The following is a 20,714-nucleotide window of genomic DNA, read 5'->3' on the forward strand; positions in this document are numbered from 1 at the left end:
TGGTTGAAGACCAAGTCACTAATGTGGAAAAAAAAAGTGCAGGACATCTTTTCCATGATATAGTAACCAAAAACAGAAAATGGGCAATGGCAATAAGGAGACAAAGAGGAGTGATCAAACACCTGACGAGCATGTGTGGAGCAAAGCAGCTCGAAACACAACACAGGGGAACGTGGACGAGGACAAAAGAAGACAAGAAGGAAGTTTCAGAACGAAATACAGACCTAAGCCTTCAGCCTAAAAGAGCCCATTGAGAGCCTAAAACAATGAATGGAAAACATTTACACTTAAGAGACACATACAGGTAAAATTTTAGAACTCCAAGTATGAAGAATATCCTTTAGAACTTCAAAAATTTATCTACACAGCAACAATACTTAGACTGACATAAGCCATTCTTCTTCACTGTCTTCTCATAAGGAATTCTGGATACTACAATGAAACAACGTCACCAAAGTTCCATGGGGAAAAAATTTTCAACTCAAGAATTCAGTTCCCAGAAAACCTATCAAATGTGAGAACAAAATAAAAGCACTTTTCATTACGCAAGGACTCAAAATTCACCTCCCATTACACTATGAATTTAAGAAATACTAGAAATAGGACAACATGGGTTATGAGAAAACAATAATTGCATATGAGCCAGAATAACTAAGTGAAAAGTGAAGGAAGTAAGACTTTGATACTTAAAGATTCTCCATTAACAAAGTTTCAATGACTGGAACTACAGCACCTGTTAGGTACAAAAACATATTTGGTATTATAATGAATACACTGACAAATTATATAAATGCTGTTTTCTAGTTCTTCTTTAAGACTAGATAAAACATTATTTCAGTTATAAAAAAAAGAATATAAATGTTATAAAACTTGAGAATATAAAAACAATTAAAAGCTGCATGGAGGGGACGGAAACCACTGAACAGTAAGTGAACTAATTTCTTTAACTTTCATAGCAAGAACTCCTATGTAAAGTGAAAGTGAAAGTCGCTCAGTCGTGTCCAGCTCTTTCTGACCCCATGGACTATAGAGTCCATGGAATTCTCCAGGCCAGAATACTGGAGTGGGTAGCCTTTCCCTTTTCCAGGAGATTTTCCCAACCCAGGGATCGAACCCAGGTCTCCCGCATTGCAGGTGGATTCTTTGCCAGCTGAGCCACAGGGGAAGCCCTTATGTAAGGTAGATAAATCATTAATAAAACCAGCCATTAGAAGAGCTACATATATAAAACAAAAACCAGGAAAGGGAATTAGAGTTTAAAGTCTACATCTTTCTTTTTAATGGATTATTTATTCAAGGATCTTGGGGGGGGGGGGTCTCAATTATTTATTTATTTGGGGGCCAGGCCAGCACACGTGGGATCTTAGTTCCTCCACCAAGAATCGAACCAGAGCCCCCTGCATTGGAAATGCGGAGTCTTAACCACTGGACCACCAGGGAAGTCTTCATCTTTCATAGTGAGAAGTGAGTCATGAATTAAGAGGTATCCTATAAACTATCGTGGTAACCAGAAGCATGAACTACAAATTTCCTTTGGAGGAGGAAAAGGAGGGAGGTGAATGGATGGGAGACTTACTTTTCATTTTATTCTCTCTGGTAGAACTTATATTTTTGTCATGAATATGCAATATTTTTATAATTTAAAGAAGTATTTTAATAAAAACTGAATTTTGTTTTGGCCATGGAATGGCATACTGTATTTGAAAAGAGCAAGTTTCTATGTACCAATGCATAAAAATCAAGTGAAAAATCAAGAGGCAGAACGACACATTAGGATAGTATCATGTTTAAAACAAAATGTGTGATACGGCCACGGTGGAAGACAATTTAGCAGTGTTTTATCAAGTTAAACAGTCTTACCATACAATTAGCAATTGTATCCTAGGTATTTATTCTAGGTGGTTGAACTGTGTATTAACGTTCACAGCAGCTTTATTCACAATCACTAAAAATCAGAAACATCAGTATGAACCTAGGGGTAACTTAATACATATATAGATAGACATACAGAAACAGGATAGATATGTATGTACCTAAGTTAGTTAAATACACCTATCTGTGTATGTGTGTGTATTTCTGTCCTATAAGGTAATGAAGTCCAGTAGCTATGAGCACTTTCAATGTTCAGATCTTGGTTTCTGGATATTATCCATGGAGAAACAGCTAACTTGAAGGCTGGGGCAGAGAAAATATAAGATAGGCCTGACACATCCTATAGTCATCAGAAAACAAGGAAGTGCTGAAAAACTAAAAGGCTGAGTGCATGTCAAAAGAACATAGAAGCGAACCTGAAAGAATTCCCAATGACCAAAGCTGCAACAATTTAGGGACCACATTAATGATAGAAGGAATAAAATACATATATGATGACTAACTTATGTCAACATTCTTGGGCCATGGTACTCAGATTATGTGGTCAAACTTACTCCAGATTGTTTCTGTGAAGGTGTTTTTTTTAAATGAGATTACAATTCAAAGCTGTGTTGGTCAGGTTTCTCCGCTGCAGAGTTACTGTTTTTCCTGATAGCTCAGTTGGTAAAGAATCCGCCTGCAATGCAGGAGAACCAGGTTCGATCCCTGGGTTGGGAAGATACCCTGGAGAAGGGAAAGGCTATCCACTCTAGTATTCTGGTACTCAGATTATGTGGTCAAACTTACTCCAGATATCTCTGCGAAGGTGTTTATTTCTTTAAATGAGATTACAATTTAAATCAGCAGACTTTCAGTGAAGCAGATTACCCTCCATAATGTGACTGGGCCTCATCCACTCAGCTGAAGGCCATAATTCTTAAAAAGACTGACCTCCCCCCAGAGAAATTCTGCCAGCACTCTGCCTTAGGAGTTGCACTACAAGGCAGACTTACCTCCAGGCTTCCAAGCAGCCCTGCAGAATTTGGACTAGCCAGTTCCTACAATCACATGACACAGATATATCTGTGTATCCTCCTCCTGGTTCCACTTCCCTGCAGAACCCTGCCTAACACATATTTTAACCCCCAATTATAAAATATATAAACCCATGCTAAGTAAATGACTGAATTAACAAATAAATGGGAGGAGTGACAAATCTCCCTTACAGATGAATTTGAAATAATGTAAGTAGATAGGGGCCCCTTCAGGAAGTGAGGCCTAGTCCTTCCTTCCCACATGAGTGGGGACTGAAATTTATAAGTGAGTAGCAAAGATAAGATAGGAAAAGAGAAAAACAGTAACTTTGCAGTGGAAAAACCTGGTCAACACAGCCTGAAACAAAGGGTCAAGGTTCCCATCGCCAGTGCTGTGGTGTGGTTAGGACGGGCATGTGATGAGAAGGGCACTTTACCTCTGCAGTATTCTTTTTGAAAACACCAGTCTAATCAAGAAAAACACTTTAGACAACTCCAATTTGAGGAACATCCTACAAAATACCTGACTGGTATTCCCCAAAATTGTAAAAGACACAGAAAACAAGGAAACTGAGAAACTCTCCAAGAACAGACAAGACTTAGGACAACTAAATGCAATGTGGTTACCTTGGATGGGAAACTGGAACAGGAAAATGTATATCAGGTAAAAACTATGGAAATCTGAGGCTTCCCTGGTGGTCCAGTGGGTGAGACTCCATGCTTCCACTGCCAGGGACATCCCCAGGTTTGGTCCCTGGTCAGGGAATTAAGATTCCCACATGCCATATGGCACAGCCCAAAATAACTATGGAAATTTGAATGAAGAGGGAGTTCAGTTAATAATAATCTATCAATACTGGTTCATTAATTGTGACAAATGAACCACACTAATGTAATGTGTTAATAACAGGGAAATCTGGGTACAGGGTATATAGGAACTCTATCTTTAGAATTTTTCTGTAAATCTAAAACTCTTCTAAAATTACATTTATTGCAGGGGTGGCAGGGGGAAGGCCTATCACAATGGCACTGCTTCCCCCAAGAGCCACACCGTACGCCTTAGGCCCTGAAGAGGGCAGCAGGAAGCACAGCACCCTCACCCGTGCCACGGCTGCACCCACAAGAGTTAAATATAAACCAAACTGGATAACGACGGTTTTGTTCTTTTTCCACCAAGCAAATGCTAAGGGTAGAAACTGCAGCAAAGGTATAATCCTAAGGGAGAGATGTAAAAACAACCAGAAGAGACACTGAAAACATACAGTGTTTCCCTGAGGAATTACCACACCACAGATGTGCAGAGCAGTTTGAATAAAGAAGTGAGCACAGCCCGAAGTCCTAGACGGCTAGTGATGACAATATAAACCATCCTACGCATTACTAAACACGAAAAATAAATATTATCGTAACAGGTAAAAGAGTATTAAGGAAAGTCTCAGAGTAACAACTCTCCTGACATGAGCCATGAATAGATATTTTAGTCTTAGAATCCTACAGCATAGAAGTTGAGAAAGGCAATCTCAAGATATCAAGTGAGGCCAGGAGCAATATTAGTTCTCCTTCCAAAAGTCACAAAGTTTTCAAAGTTTAAACATGCCATTGTATCAAAACCAGTAGTCTTGGTAATAAGATGACCTGAGTTTAAAATCTGAGTTTAAAATTTCTGTCATTTACTTGCTAAATAAATTTGGAAAAAAGAACTCCTTGATCTTTAAGATTTCTTAGAGAATCAGTATGTAAAAGGAACTTTAACTAACTCTACTTTGAAGAGCATGATTTTCACTAAAATCCTTAATATTAAAGGTTCTTCTCTCAGAATTTCAATTTACCAAAAAAAGCAAAATGCAACAAAAAGAATCAAATGTTAAGAGGCTGCAAAGGGGTGGTTGATCTTTGTATCACATTTTATCTTTTCCAAATCTATAATGAATAGGTTCGTTTTATTCATTAGAAAAGTTACATTTTAAAACATTTGTTGTTGTTGTTCAGTCACTTAAGTCCTGTCCAGCTCTCTGCAGCTGCACGGACTGTAGCCCGCCAGGCTCCTCTATCCATGGGATCTCCCAGGCAAGAATACTGGAGTGGGTTGCCATGCCCTCCTCCAGGGGATCTTTCTGACCCAGGGTTCGAACCCCAGTCTCCTGCCTTTCAGGCTCCTTTACCCCTGAGTCACCAGGGAAGCCCCATTTAGTCAAAGCTATACTTTAAACAAGTGAAGGTGGGGATGTAAGAAGGGTAAGAATGTCTATACAAATGTGATGAAGTATATATATTCTAATGATCAACCAGTATTTGTTTATAAAAGTCTACACTCTATTCTAATTATCAATCAGTATTTGTTTATAAAAGTCTACGCTCTACTCTAATTATCAAACAGTATTTGTTGATAAAAGTCGACACTCTCCACTAGACAGGGAAGCCAGGAATTGTATCATGAATCTTTGGATCCTTAGGGCCTGGCATATAGAAGGAACTAAATGTTTACTTTATGGAAGTTTCTAATTGTCTCACTTTCTACCTTAAAAGGTTCAGTTCACACGTGCTAAAGTAATGGGGCGGGGAGGCAGGTGGGGGGGGTGGTGGAGGTGGATCTAGTGCAGTAATTTTAATCCATCTAATAAATATTTATTGGTTGCTTGCTGTTTCACTCTTCCAGGCATCTGCGATGTCAGTTAATAAAAATAAAAATCATTGTCTTTATGGACAGACTGTAGTCTGGTATCACTCTCTACTCTGCCCAAAGCAGTGCTAAAGTGTGGTCCATTAACTGGTGCCAATGTACCAAACTTACTGGTCCGTGACCGTCAGCCAGAGCAAGCATTTAGAAACTCAGACAGCAATATGATAGTCATTTTATCTGATGAACCTAATATTATAAAGTACTGACTAGAATCTATCTTTATTTCATTTTTCTAATAATTTGTATACTGTATTTTAAAGAATCATTATATAATGAACTGGAAAATTTATTAAACCTGGTTGTTCACCACAGATAAGGAGAAGCATTGGTCCAACACACTTTGATCACATCATTTCTCCCCTCCTTGGTAAAAGTCTATGCTTTAGTACCTTTATGGTCTTCCACAAATGAAGCCAACCCTTCCAAATACTGTTTTCCCACTAGTTCGGTTCATCATATACTCCAACCGCAGTGAACTGTTTTCAGCGCAAGACTTCTGTCTGGCTTGCGCTTCTCTGTCAGCCTTAAATACTTCTTAAGTTTACGTGATCAAATTTTACATATCCTTTTCAAGTCAAGCACAAATGCCACCAACTCCCTCAAAGCCCTCTAGGTAGAAGCAAACATTCCCTGACTTCCTCTGGCACAGTGTTCTAAAGCAGCCCTCTGATAGAATTTTCTATAGACTATGAGTTTCTGGAATACAAGAATAATTTATTCATTTGGCATCCCTATATAACACACAAAACGGTCATCAAATTTGCTGAATGAATGATGTAAGAGACAGCATTACACGTGCAGAAGTCTCACTCAAGAGATCAGAAAATCCTCTAAAATTATACCCCAAACTGTGTGTGCCTTTTCCAAGGGCAGCTCTAACGCTTACTAGATTCTCAAAGGAGTATAAGAAGCCCCAAATGTTAAAGAAACCACTGGTAAGGAAAGGGTTTCAATTTCATTAGCAGATCTATTTCTGCCAGCCAGCTCCATCAGGGTTAGCTCCAGGGAATACCGGACATAATAAAAACCTCAATTGTGCTCGGTTGTTCAGTTGCCACTCTATGGACTGAAGCCTGCCGGGCTCCTCTGTCCATGCAATTCTCCAGGCAAGAATACGGAAGTGGGGTTGCCATTCCCTCCTTCAGGGGAGCTTCCTGACGGAGGGATTAAACCTGCGTCTCCTGCATAGCAAGTGGAATCTTTACCTCTGAGCCACCAGGGAAGCCCCGAACCTCAATTTCCTTATCTCAGAAAGTGATGTTTACTCCAAAGATTTGCCATAAGAACTGAATTTGACCACATATGGAAAGTCCTAAGATCATGAAGAGTGACTTGTTTCCTTTCTGTCCTCCTTCCACTTTTATATACTCGTGAAGTAAGCAAGCAGACAGGTTCTATACAAAATTTCTTAAATTACAAATTACTGCCATCCCTCTAAAGCTGGAAATCTTCAACAGGGTTATCAATTCAGTTCAGTCGCTCAGTCATGTCCAGCTCTTTGCGACCCCATGGACTTCAGCACACCAGGCCTCCCTGTCCATCACCAACTCCCAGAGTTTACCCAAACTCGTGCCCACTGAGTCAGTGATGTCATTCAGCCATCTCATCCTCTGTCATCCCTTTCTCCTCCCACCTTCAATCTTTCTCAGCATCACGGTCTTTTCTAATAAATCAGTTGTTCGCATCAGGTGGCCAAAGTATTGGAGTTTCAGCTTCAACATCAGTCCTTCCAATGAATATTCAGGACTGATTTCCTTTAGGATGGACTGGTTAGATCTCCTTGCAGTCTAAGGGACTCTCAAGAGTCTTCTCCAATACCACAGTTCAAGACCATCAATTCTTCTGTGCTCAGCTTTCTTCACAGTCCAACTTTTCCAATCATACATGACTACTGGAAAAACCACAGCTTTGACTAGACGGACCTTTGTTGACAAAGTAATGTCTCTGCTGTTTAATATGCTATCTAGGTTAGTCATAGCTTTTCTTCCAAAGAGCAAGCGTCTTTTAATTTCATGGCTGCAGTCACCATCTGTAGTGATTTTGACTACAAGAAAATAAAAATTTGACTCCAAGAAAATAAAAGTTTGACTACAAGAAAATAAAAGTTTGTCACTGTTTCCCCATCTCTTTGCCATGAAGTGATGGGACCGGATGCCATGATCTTCGTTTTCTGAATGTTGAGTTTTAAAGCCAACTTTCTCACTCTCCTCTTTCACTTTCATCAAGAGGCTCTTTAGTTCCTCTTCCCTTTTTGCCATAAGGATGGTGTCATCTGCATATCTGAAGTTATTCATATTTCTCCCGGCAATCTTGATTCCAGTTTGTGCTTCATCCAGCCCGGCATTTCCAAACACCTATTTGTTTTAAGTCTCTCAACATTAGATTTCTGTCATGCCAAATAGTTCTAATAACTAATTTTTCTATACTGATAAATGCCAAGAATTTTTAAATATTTAAGTTAATACTCTTAAAGAAGTGAAATCTTGATTCTGCTATATCCAAAATATAGCTCTTTCCCTATGATTTCCCAACTTCACTGTACCCTCCCATATTAATACTCCTTCCTCATCTTTCTCCTCCTTCCACTTGTGTTTATGTACTTATACAGCATTATATTGAAGAAATTAGGGAAAACGACGAGACCATTCAGGTACGACCTAAATCAAATCCCTTATGATTATACAGTGGAAGTGAGAAATGGACTTAAGGCTCTAGATCTGATAGACAGAGTGCCTGATCAACTATGGATGGAGGTTCGTGACATTATACAGGAGACAGGGAGCAAGACCATCCCCAAGAAAAATAAATGCAAAAAAGCAAAGTGGCTGTCTGAGGAGGCCTTACAAATAGCTGTGAAAAGAAGAAAAGTGAAAAGCAAAGGAGAAAAGGAAAGATATACCCATCTGAATGCAGAGATCCAAAGAATAGCAAGGAGAGATAAGAAAGCCTTCCTCAGTGATCAGGGCAAAGAAATAGAGGAAAATAATAGAATGGGAAAGACTAGAGATCTCCTCAATAAAATTAGAGATACCAAGGGAATATTTCATGCAAAGATGGGCTCAATAAAGGACAGAAATGGTATGGACCTAACAGAAGCAGAAGACATTAAAAAGAGGGGGCAAGAATACACAGAAGAACTGTGCAAAAAAGATGTTTATGATCCAGATAATCACGATGGTGTGATCACTCACCCACAGCCAGACATCCTGGAATGTGAAGTCAAGTGGGCCTTAGGAAGCATCACTATGAACAAAGCTAGTGGAGGTGATGGAATTCCAGTTATTTCAAATCCTAAAAGATAATGCTGTTAAAGTGTTGCACTCAATATGCCAGCAAATTTGGAAAACTCAGCAGTGGCCACAGGACTGGAAAAGGTCAGTTTTCACTCCAATCCCTAAGAAAGGCAACGCCAGAGAATGTTCAAACTACTGCACAACTGCACTCATCTCACATGCTAGCAACTGCTGCTAAGTCACTTCAGTTGTGTCTGACTCTGTGCGACCCCACAGACGGCAGCCCACCAGGCTCCACCATCCTTGGAATTCTCCAGGCAAGAACACTGGAGTGAGTCGCCGTTTCCTTCTTCAATGCATGAAAGTGAAAAGTGCAAGTGAAGTTGCTCAGTCGTGTCCGACTCTTAGCAACCCTACCAGACTGCAGCCTACCAAGCTCCTCCGTCCATGGGATTTTCCAGGCAAGAGTACTGGAGTGGGTTGCCATTGCCTTCTCCACATGCTAGCAAACTAATGCTCAAAATTCTCCAAGCCAAGCTTCAAAGGTACGTGACCCATGAACTTCCAGATGTTCAAGCTGGATTTAGAAAAGGCAGAGGAGTCAGAGATCAAATTGCCAACATCCACTGGATCATCAAAAAAGCTAGAGAGTTCCATGAAAGCATCTATTTCTGCTTTATTGACTATGTCAAAGTCTTTGTGTGGATCATAATAAACTGTGGAAAATTCTGAAAGAAAGGAGAATACCAGTCCACCTGACCTGCCTCTTGAGAAATCTGTATGCAGGTCAAGAAGCAACAGTTAGAAGTGGACACGGAACAACAGACTGGTTCCAAATAGGAAAAGGAGTACGTCAAGGCTGTATATTGTCACCCTGCTTATTTAACTTATATGCAGAGTACATTGTGAGAAATGCTGGGCTGAATGAAACACAAGCTGGAATCAAGATTGCTGGGAGAAATATCAATTACCTCAGATATGCAGATGACACCACCCTTATGGCAGAAAGTGAAGAACTAAAGAGCCTCTTGATGAAAGTGAAAGAGGAGAGTGAGAAAGTTGGCTTTAAAACTCAACATTCAGAAAACGAAGATCATGGCATCCGGTCCCATCACTTCATGGCAAAGAGATGGGGAAACAATGGAAACAGTGAGACTTTTATTTTCTTGTGCTCCAAAATCACTGCAGATGGTGACTCCAGCCATGAAATTAAAAGACACTTACTCCTTGGAAGGAAAGTTATGACTGACCTAGATAGCATATTAAAAAGCAGAGACATTACTTTGTCAACAAAGGTCCGTCTAGTCAAAGCTATGGTTTCTCCAGTAGTCATGTATGGATGTGAGAGTTGGACTAGAAAGAAAGCTGAGCACTGAAGAATTGATGCTTTTGAACTATGGTATTGGAGAAGACTCTTGAGAGTCCCTTGGACTGCAAGGAGATCCAACCAGTCCATCCTAAAGGAAATCAGTCCTGGGTGTTCACTGGGAGGACTGATGTTGAAGCTGAAACTCCAATACTTTGGCCACCTGATGCGAAGAACTGACTCATTGGAAAAGACCTTGATGCTGAGAAACATTGAGGGCAGGAGGAGAAAGGGACAACAGAGGATGAGATGGTTGGATGGCATCACCGACTCAATGGACATGAGTTTGGGTATGCTCTGGGAGTTGGTGATGGACAGAGGCCTGCCGTGCTGCAGCCCATGGGGTTGCAAAGAGTAGGACACGACTGAGGGACTGAACTCAACTGACAGCATTATAATTTTGTTTACATGTCCATCAATGCCTATTAAATGTAGCACCTCAAGGCAAGAATACCAGGTCAATTATCTTTTGCATTCCCTCCGTGTTTCTCAATGCAACTAAACAGAAGTGCTCAATAAATGAGCTTTTATGGTGATCCTTTCTCCCATTTTCCAAACAATAGCACAAGAAGTTTAAACAAAGATTATTTAAAATTAAGATGGAATTTCTACCTCAAAGTACAGATTTCATTCAATTGCAGCTTCCTATTCCTTGAAAGTGTTAATATGGCAACTATGTTGCTACATTTCTAAGTATGATGTGAAGGTCTCAGTCCTGTCAGGACTCTTTGTGACCCCACGGAGTCCAGGCCAGAATACTGGGGCGGGTAGCCTTTCCCTTCTCCAGGAGAATCTTCCCAACCCTGGGAATCCAACCCCAGGTCTCCCAGATCGCAGGTGGCACTGCAGGCACACTGCAGGCTTATCTAAGTATGATAGTAAGTTTATTAATAAAAAGGACTTCTTTACATGAAAAAAGACCGATAAAAATGCTCTGGTTACAAGTGGCTTTTTTAAATTTTTTATTTTGATATACAGTTGTATAGGGCAATGGAAAAATAGAACAGAGAGATTGCTGTGAATCTAAAACTGCTCCAAAGGGAATTCCCTGGATGTCCAGTGGTTAGGACTCAGCGTTTTCACTGCCAGAGTCCAGGTTCAATCCCTGGTCGGGGAACTAAGATTTCACAAGCTTCACAGCATGGCCAAGAAATGAAATTAACTTAAAAAATAAAATAAAAAATAAAACTGTTCTAAAAGTTAAGTTTATTTTTAAAACACAGAACTACCACATGAACTAGCAAACCCACTTCCAGCTATATATTCAAAAGAATTGAAAGCAGGGTTCTGAAGAGATATCTCACACCCATGTGCATGGCAGCAATAATCACAGGAGATGAAAGCAACCCAAATCCACCTACAGATGAGTGGATTAACAAAATGCAGTATACGTACATACAAGGGAGTATTATTTAGCGTCAAATGGAAATCCTGCCATATACTACAACATACCCTACACTAACAATCCAGTCACAAAAAGACAAACATTATATGAATTTACTCATATGAATCAAATGCAGAGAAACTGTAAACATAAAATGGTGGTTAGCAGCGGCTGGCATCAAAGTGGAAAGGGAGATTTGCTTACTGAATTTCAGTTTTTCAAAATGAAAGAGTTATGGAGGGTTTTTTTTTTTTTTTCACAACACTGAATAAACTTAACACTACTGAACCATACACTGGAAAATGGCTGACTGTCAATTTTATGTTTTTTACATCAAAAAAAGAATTTTATATAAACGGAATCACAGAATATGCAACCTTTTGAGATTAGCTTTTTTTCATTCAGCATAATTCCCTTGAGATCAACCAAGGTGTTTTGTGTATCAGCAGTTATTTCTGAGTAGTATATTCCACAGTACGGATGTACCACGGCTTATTCACCCACTGAAGGACATCTGCGTTGCTTCCAGTTATTGCTAATAACGCTACTATGAACATTTGCAGGTAAGTTTTTATGAGGATATCCGTTTCCATTTCTCTGAAATAAATGCCCAAGTGTGTACTTCATGGGTTGTATGGTAAGTGTATATTTAGTCTTACAAGAAACTGCAAACTGTTTCCATAGCGGCAGTACCATTTTACATCCCCACCAGCAACATGTGAGAGATGAAGTTTTTCTGCTTCTCCTGTCCAGCATGTGGTGTTAACTTGTTTTAATTTAGCTGTTCTAAATAGGTATGTGGTGATACCTCAGTGGTTTCAATTTACATTTCCCTGATGTTTAATGATGTTGAACATCTTTTTATTTGCTTATTTACCAGCTGAAATGTCTGTACATGTCTTTTGCCCATTTTCTAAACAGACTGTTCATTTTCTTTTACCGTTGAGTTTTAAAGAGGTCTATATTTTCTAGAACAATCCTCTGTCAGATAGTCTGTAATTTTGTTCTTCCAGTCTGCAGCCTGCTTTTTCTTTTGTGTTTCACAAACAGAAGTTTTTTTATTTTGACGATGTCCAGTGTACCAATACTCCCTTGTATAGATCATGCTTTTGGTGCCATGTCTACCTTGTCTAGAATTACTTTGTCTTGAAGCATAAACTCTTAGTTAAAATACATCTTATATAAGAATAGAAAATTGATAATATAATTAAAAGCATAAACACATTTAATAAAAGGTAAACATTTCTACTTACAAAAATTGACTTCAAAAATTTTCTAGGACTTAACATCATGAAGAGAAGTACACATCTCTACTGCAACAGCAATAAATTACAGAATTTTTCCTAGCAGTTTCTCTGAGGGCCAAACTCTATCAAGGGAACAGCACTGATTAAAAAAAAAAAATGACTTAGGAAATTCCCTGGCTGTCCAGTGGCCAGGATCTGCACTTTCATTGCCAAGGACACAGGTTCAATCCCTGGTCAGGGAACTAAGATTCTACAAGCATGACACAGCTAGAAAAACAAAATCTGATTTACCTGAATTAGTCTAATAGTATCTTGAACTAGTGCAAAAAAAATTGTAATGCTATATTTTAACATATATATATATACACACACACATATAAATACATACATACACACACAGAGAAAGAGAGAGATAACATCTTATTTCCTAAAGATGCACTTTATTCTTATCCCCTCATTTATCTGTTCATATCAAAAATTCATGTTCATTACCAAAATTTGCAAAATATTTGCTTTTTCTTATTTGTAATTTCCTGTAGTTGAAATGCCTTCAACCAGATATAACTATGTCCGCTTGGCCAGAATGGTTCCATAAGCATTTATTAATATTATGCTTTCTTCTCTGAAAAGTTATTTCCTACAAACTAGTGAAAGTTGCTGTTCAACAGATTTTTGGAGGTCAACTAGTGTTTTAAATTCTAACAAAAATACTTCTCAGTAATCTAGAAATGAAAATTTCTTCATCCTAAATTGAAGTCAGTTCACTAAACAAAAGAATGCTTAGCATTTTATTTGCTTGAAGCAAAAGCATAGCCTGCTACAATTTACAATAAACTAGTATCCCTGCTCAATAAAATCTGCACTAAAGTAAACAAGATCAAATAACCCGAAGATTGAAAATCTTGATACCTGCAAACACGCTTCACCTGAAAAGTCAAAAAGGAACAATAATATTGAAGTAGTGAAAGGATTTTTATATTTTCCATACTCGGTATCACTCTATTAATACTTAAGGCATGTTTGGGACTTCCCTATAGCTCAGATGATAAGAAATCTGCCTGCAATGCAGGAGACAGGGGTTCTAACCCTGGATCAGGAAGATTCCCTGGAGAAGGAAACTGCAACCCACTCCAGGATTCTTGCCTGGAGAATTCCACAGAGAGAGGACCCTGGCGGGCTAGAGTCCATGGGGTTGCAAAGAGTCGGACAGAACTAAGCGACTAACATACACAACATCACCATTATATACACACATATCACCAAATATAAAGTATATTAACTTATATAAACTATATAATAAAACCATATACTTTAGTACTACTTTACAGTAACTACAGATTATACTAATAAACTAATATGTACAAATTATAGGTAAACAAATGTTTACCTCAACATTTTGATATATTCAGTAGTACTTGAGAAAGTGAGATCAACTGTTACACAATATATAGAAAGCATGTTTCATTCTAAATTTAAAATTAAGCTACCATTTATTTTAAACTACCAATACTTATAAAACACTAAATTGCATTATGTATCAAAAATATTCACTGAGCAACAGAAATTATAACTTAAAATATTTACTCCTTAATGTCAAGAATTAAAGATTATCCTTCCAGCTTTACTGAGATAGAACTGACACATAACACTGTATGTAAGATATACACATAATGACTTAATATATGTATATATTTTGAAGTACGATTCTGTAACATAACATTAGATGCTTAATTCCTGGATGCTCCCCCTTGGCTACAGGGATTATAAGTCATCTAACATCCCTTCTTCAACCACAATGTTTGTTTGGTTTATACTTTTTTTCTGACAGCATATAGTAGCTGCATTGTATCTGGAACAGTGTAATGATTTCTGGAATTAAAAATTCCCCAAACTCTATTAAAATAAATAGTAATTTGATGCAATATAAGGCTTACTTTTAGGCTTTTCTTCCATTTCTAAATATGTGAGTTTACAACCATTAAGAATATTAATATTGTGCTCATCACCTTAGATTCTTCTACCACTAGGGTGGTCCCTTTCAATAATCAATACTCTATTTTTTCTTGTTTAAGATTACTAATGAAATTTTATGTCACAGTGCCAATACATTCTAGAAAGGCCAATAAGAAATATTAAATCTAATTCCTCCTTTTAAACACCATTCTTTCAATATCCTATGAACACCACGGTAACGAAACACAGCACCCCACAAAAACTGGGAACAGGACTACTTGCAGAAGGCCCTCCAGAGGGATGACAAAATAGCTGAGGGAAACTGTTGAAGTGTGGGGTTCAGAACACAGTTTCACAGTCAACAAAAAAAAACTGCTTTAAAGACTTGGCTTTGTTGGGCCCCATCTGGACATGTAGACTAAGATTCTGTGGAGGTAAAGCCAGGAATCTGTATTTTTAACATACTCCCATGTGATTTTGTTGCACATTAAGTCTGAGAAACACATATAATTCATCACAACCTACTTACATGGGTAGCCAAGGAGATACAGGAATGTTCCAGATTACTTTAAAATATACAATCAAACTTTCTACGATAAAAGGAGTTCAATTTATTTATTGTTACTGCATAAAGAGATTCTTCTTCCCAGTTTTGGAATGACAGGTACCTATGAGAAAGCAACTACTGAAAATCTATGTTGTCAATGTTAAAAAACCTCAAGTGATCTTAAAAAAAAAGATTCTCTTGTTCTTTATAAATGCTTGTCATAAAGTAAAAGTTAGTATGGTTAGAGTAGGGAATAAGACCAATTCATTTTCCCCAAGTTAACTGCTAACAGCAAAAAGCTTAGTGCTGCTTTCAACCTATGACATTCTGCAGAATGCTGCTCCTAAACTAATAATGGCTAAAACATCCTTTTATGATTACCTTAAGAATATCATTTAGATTGTAGAGTGCATTATTTTGTGCATATAAAACCATATTTCACAGTTATATTAAATTGCTGCTCCCTGGAAGACAACGCTGCAAATTAAAAATAAAGCCTCTAACAGGAAGGTCCTGAATATGAATAGAGCAGCACCACTTACTACCTGTGTGACCTTGGATAAGTAATTTACTCTCTTAGCCTCAATTTCCTTATTAGGAGGATTAAATGAGATATATACATAAAGCTCTCAGCACAATTCCAGGTACATGCTAGTCCTCAGTAAACATTAGCCCATATAAACACACAAGACCCCATGGTGTGCTGCAATCCATGGGGTCACAGTTGGACACGACTGAGCAACTGAACTGAACCAAAACACACAAGAAACTATCAATGATGGTTGCTTCTGGAAAAAAAAAAAAGTAGGCTAGGTCAAGGGTGGAAAGATGATACCTTTTCTATACTCTTTGTATTTTTAACCAGTGCTTATACCTTTTTGAAAATTTTAAATCATCTCTTTCGCTGCGGGATTTCTTAGTATTTAGCATTATGCACTGCAAAAGCTGAACTGTGACTGCTGAATTTGCAAAGCAGTAAGTCATAGTCTAATAATACCCACAAAGAAATACAACCTATCTGATTTCATGAATCTATTTCTTACTTGCTTCACAACGGCCATTCTGGTCTTAACCAAAACACCTTAAACCCGAGGTTTTTCGACCTCGGATGACTTTGTCCCTCGGGGGACATCTGGCAAGAGACATTCCTGGTTGTCACAACTGAGAAGGTATACTACTGGCATCTGGTGAGTAGCGGCCAAGAACACTGCTAAACATTCTATTACATAGTATATAGGCCTGCACCACAGTAACTGCAACCCAAGGAACCATTCCACTTCACTCTCAAAGTAACCGGGTTCTTCATTACAATTACCAACAAAACAAAACACACCCACAAAATAAATTCTCCCCTCAAGTAATGAAGTAAAATCCTAAGGACTGGCAGACTAGGGGCTTAGTAAACTAACCACTGTTGGCCACTGTTGTAAGTTTCCAAAATTCTACCACCTAGAATGGCTTAGGTTTGAGTGTCTACTCAGTTCAATACATTACAAGATTTTTAAAGCATTTATTACTAAGCCTTCCAAAAGTTCACTCTACATGATTTTAAGAGATTACAGTTTACCATTTTTCCTGTTTTCAAATGATATCTGAAGAACCAAAAAGCTCAAACAATGTACTACTAAAGCCTAAACAGGGCTTTTATTTCAGTATGTAGTTATCAAGTCTTTCCAATAAACTTGATATTTTCACATTTCCCTTAATGCACCGGCCTTGGCCTACTTCATACATTCTGAGTATGTTAATTAATATCCTTCAAAAACTTAAGAAAATATTAACAACAGTCCTTGTTTCTGAACTAGAAGGCAAGAAAAGTAATCTGCAGCTAAGCAATTTTATAATAAGGCATGGAAGATTACAAACTAAATCATTCTGTCCTCCACCTTAAAGCATAAACAAAAAGTCATCCATTAAGAAAGCATTTTGGAAAATGTCTTTATAATCAATATTTGGGATTAATCTTTAAGAGTGCAAAACTGAACCAACTGGCTATCAAAATTTAGAGTCTGTTCACAAGTAGGTTGGAAAGAATTTTGAAATACTGCTACTGCTAACAGTTATTAGTCATACTTTACTTTCATAGCAACTGCTTCTTTTACACCTTTAAATATATATACACACACACCTTTCCCATTATGTAAGAGTTGAGTACTGTTTTAATACTTTAATACTGTTTAATAGTTCACCACATAATTTAAAACTTATTCTGATTAAGGAATTCTTAGGGAGACAAAAGAACATCTTAATTCCTTCCACCAAAACAAACCAAAAAAAAAAAAAAAATACACAGAACAGTAAGCTGTGTTTGCAACTACAAGATACAATAAAGTTGTTATTCATTCAGTGCTTGTCCAATACATTATTTGCGATGGACACAGAGATCACCAGAACTTCTCTATTCACTCCAGATCACTCCCCCTGACCATCCAGAACTTCAGTATGTGTCCAAACCTGCTTGCTCATGGTCTAATAATAAACCTAATTATACAACCTGTAACAGTCCCTGACAACCTTTTCCTTAAGAAGTCACAAAGGTGATTTAACCAGCACCTCAAACTCTTTGTAAACCTATTGCAAAGACAGATGTCCATTCCAGCCCTCTAGGTTCTGCCGAGGGCTCAGGGCCTCTGGCGGTAGAGCTGAGAGGTGAAGATCCGCCAGAATCGAGAAGGACAGCCGCCGGGCGTTGGGCAGCAGAAGGTAACTGCTGGTTCATTTCTCTTTAAATCTGGCAGCACGTGGGGAGGCATTGTGAAGCCACCAACCCGCCTCCCCCTCTTCCACTCCGCACACGTACGTCTCCAGTGCGCATGCTCCGCTCACACAGTCCTAGCAGAGTCGGAGCCAACCCCCTAAAAAGTCAACCTGGAAGCCGCAAACGGCCGGAGGCCGGGACAATGGGGGAGGGGGGACGCAGGCACCTCTGGGGAGGCAGACCCGGCCGCCGCCCCAAGCCAGAGCCCGCGGGCCGCAGCCCCGGGGCCCCGCAGGCCTGCACAGGAGCCGGAATCGCTCGGAGCACAAAGCCCCGAGCTGGCCAGCGAGCGGCTCTCGGCTCGGCCCGCTCCTACCCTCCCCCAGCCGGGCGGCGCAGCCGGAGCCCGTGCCAGGCGGAGGCAGGCGAGGCGGCGTCCCGCGCCCCGCCGGGCTCTCAGACCCCGTGCGCCAGCAACCAGGCCGCAGAGGCCGGCGCTTTTGTTGTCCGCCACAACTACGCGGACCCGGCGCTGCCTGGGCAGAAGTTTGGCGCGCCTCACCTACCCGCCCCGCGGCCAGTTCCTCTCGCCCACCCTGCCCCCGGCTGCCCGCCCGCGGCTCGGACAGCCGAGCCCGCGACGCGCAGCCAGCAGGGCCCAGATGTTCTACCTGCCTCGGGGGGTCCAGCGGTCTCGGGCGCACCTGAGCCCGGGCCCGCCCCTCCAGGGAGGGTCCGCCGGGACAGGGTACCCACAGCCCCTCCCCCGCAACGTCCCACCGAACAGTGGGGGAGGGGACAGGCTCCTCTCCCTCCCTGGGGGTGCCAGGCCCCGTCCGGGGGCCGAGGCTGGGCCGCGCCCCCGCCCCCAACACCCTCGGAAAGCCGGGGAAGAAGTGATGGGCCCGGCCCGAACCGGCGCCCGGGCTCCCCACTCTCGCAGGCCCGCGCCCGATCTCGCCGGAGCCTGCCTCTCCCCTCAACCGTCCGGCCCGCCAGCCCGGGAGCGCCCGGGAGGAGGGGAGAAGCGGGCAGCTGCTCGCCGCGATCGCGGCCCGGCCCGCCGCCCAGCCGCCCGCTCGCTCACCTGCCAGCTGTCTTCGCAGTAGCAGTGCCGACTGCAGCTCCGTCATCCTCCCCGCCAAGGGCCCGGGCTGGCGCCGGGGCTTCCGAAGGACTGGGCACAGGCTCCGGAGCTGCTGGAGCTGGGTGTGCTGAGGAACCCGGGCCCCCACGACGGGAGCGCCGAAGCCGAGGGAGGCTGGGCTGTGGCGGCGGTAGCGGCGCCTCGCTGCCGGTGCGAGTCCGCTCGCTTCAGCTTTCCTCACAGTGCCTCACGCCCGGAAGGGGAGGGTACCCGTGCCGCCGCGGCGCGCACTGGGACTTCGCTCGCCCGCTTCCCTCCTTCAACCCGCCCGTCGGCCCCACCGGTGCCTTCCCCCGCCACAGCCTCACAGCGCGCAGGGCCGCTCCGCGCAGGCGCGCTGGGGCTGCCAACTTCGGAAGCAGCCCGCTCGCTAGCCCAACCCTTCTGCCTACTGCTCCGCCTCCGGAGGCGGAACCCCGCCCCCTACGCGCAGTGGCCTCTGTCGCCGCCATCTTGGGAAGGTCGCCGCCCGGCCAAGTGCCTGGCCCCGGCGGCAGACGCCCCGCGGACGCCATGACAGAGAGGTCGCGGAGGGTCAAGACACCGCCTCCGAGTCGAAGCAGGTGGTCAGCAGGGAGCGAAGGGGCCAAGAGAAGTGATAGATGCCTAGTGGCTGGCGAGCGCCCAACAGCACACAGGGTGTGCGAATTAGTCATTGTTAAAGCCGAACTTAGTACTGGTGTGCCCCATTTTAAGCACACCCCCAAAATAGACTTCATATATGCTGGTAATTCACTTTACAGAAAGATACACAAAAAGATTCTTCAAGTAAAATGCTCTGTATCTCATAGTACAAAATGTTTAAACATCGTTAATAATCTCTATGTGTAAAGTGAGTTGAGATTAGCAAAATCTGATATACACTACAAAATGTCCAGAAAGGCATCTATTATGTAAAGTCAAAGTGTGGGATCTAAAGTTTGGAAAAAACCGCTCAATCTCCTCTTACCCTTATTGCCACAGCCCTCTGCCTTGCATAACACAGTCTCAATAAACAGACAAAGCAGAAGGAAAAAATGATACCCAATGGCACTCAAATTTGTATTTGTTCTTCAACAAATATTTATTAAAGCCGCATTAACCTTATACCTGAACTGTATGGCTCTGTTCCTCGCCTCAAATGGCTTACAGTCTCTGAGCTCCAGGTAAGGTAGCCAGAGAAGGAGCAGGTTCTAATACACTTTATTGACTCAAAAAATTACTGAAAAAAACTGTGCTCACTCTCCCCGCAAGAACAAGAATTAAAAAGAACAAATAAACTGAATAAAAACATAAATCGACCGTTTAATAAAAAGGAGTAAGTTTGGACTCCTCTGGGAAACAACTCCAAGAAGCTAACCCAGATTTTGTGAAGCCTAACATTTACCCCATTTGAAGGACTCTCTTTAAGGGAAAACAGTTTTAAATAGGGTTGGAATATGACTGTCTATTTAGAATGAGAAGATAAACCGCAAATAGCTGTAGTCTTAGAGAATTGTTCCCTTTCTCTGAGATCTCTTCAGGCAGGTTATCAGAAATTCTGCTTGGCTGCAGCATGGTTTCTTCTCTCACCTACAACAAATTCCAGCCCTGCC

General features: G+C 41.2%; 1 protein-coding gene across 1 annotated transcript in view; it reads right to left on the reverse strand.

Annotated features, from left to right (window-relative positions):
- UBE2G1 (ubiquitin conjugating enzyme E2 G1) overlaps positions 1-19,796 on the reverse strand; it is an 89,718-nt gene extending 69,922 nt beyond the window's left edge. The window contains exons 1-2 of the mRNA XM_052657874.1: positions 19,409-19,796; positions 19,081-19,326 (exon numbers count right to left, since the gene is read on the reverse strand). Of these exons, the coding sequence (XP_052513834.1) occupies positions 19,081-19,326; positions 19,409-19,796 (634 nt within the window). The remainder of the gene's footprint in view (positions 1-19,080; positions 19,327-19,408) is intronic.
- Positions 19,797-20,714: the final 918 nt, after the last annotated feature.

The sequence above is a fragment of the Budorcas taxicolor genome, chromosome 19 (assembly GCF_023091745.1).
Source record: "Budorcas taxicolor isolate Tak-1 chromosome 19, Takin1.1, whole genome shotgun sequence".
NCBI lineage: Eukaryota > Metazoa > Chordata > Mammalia > Artiodactyla > Bovidae > Budorcas > Budorcas taxicolor.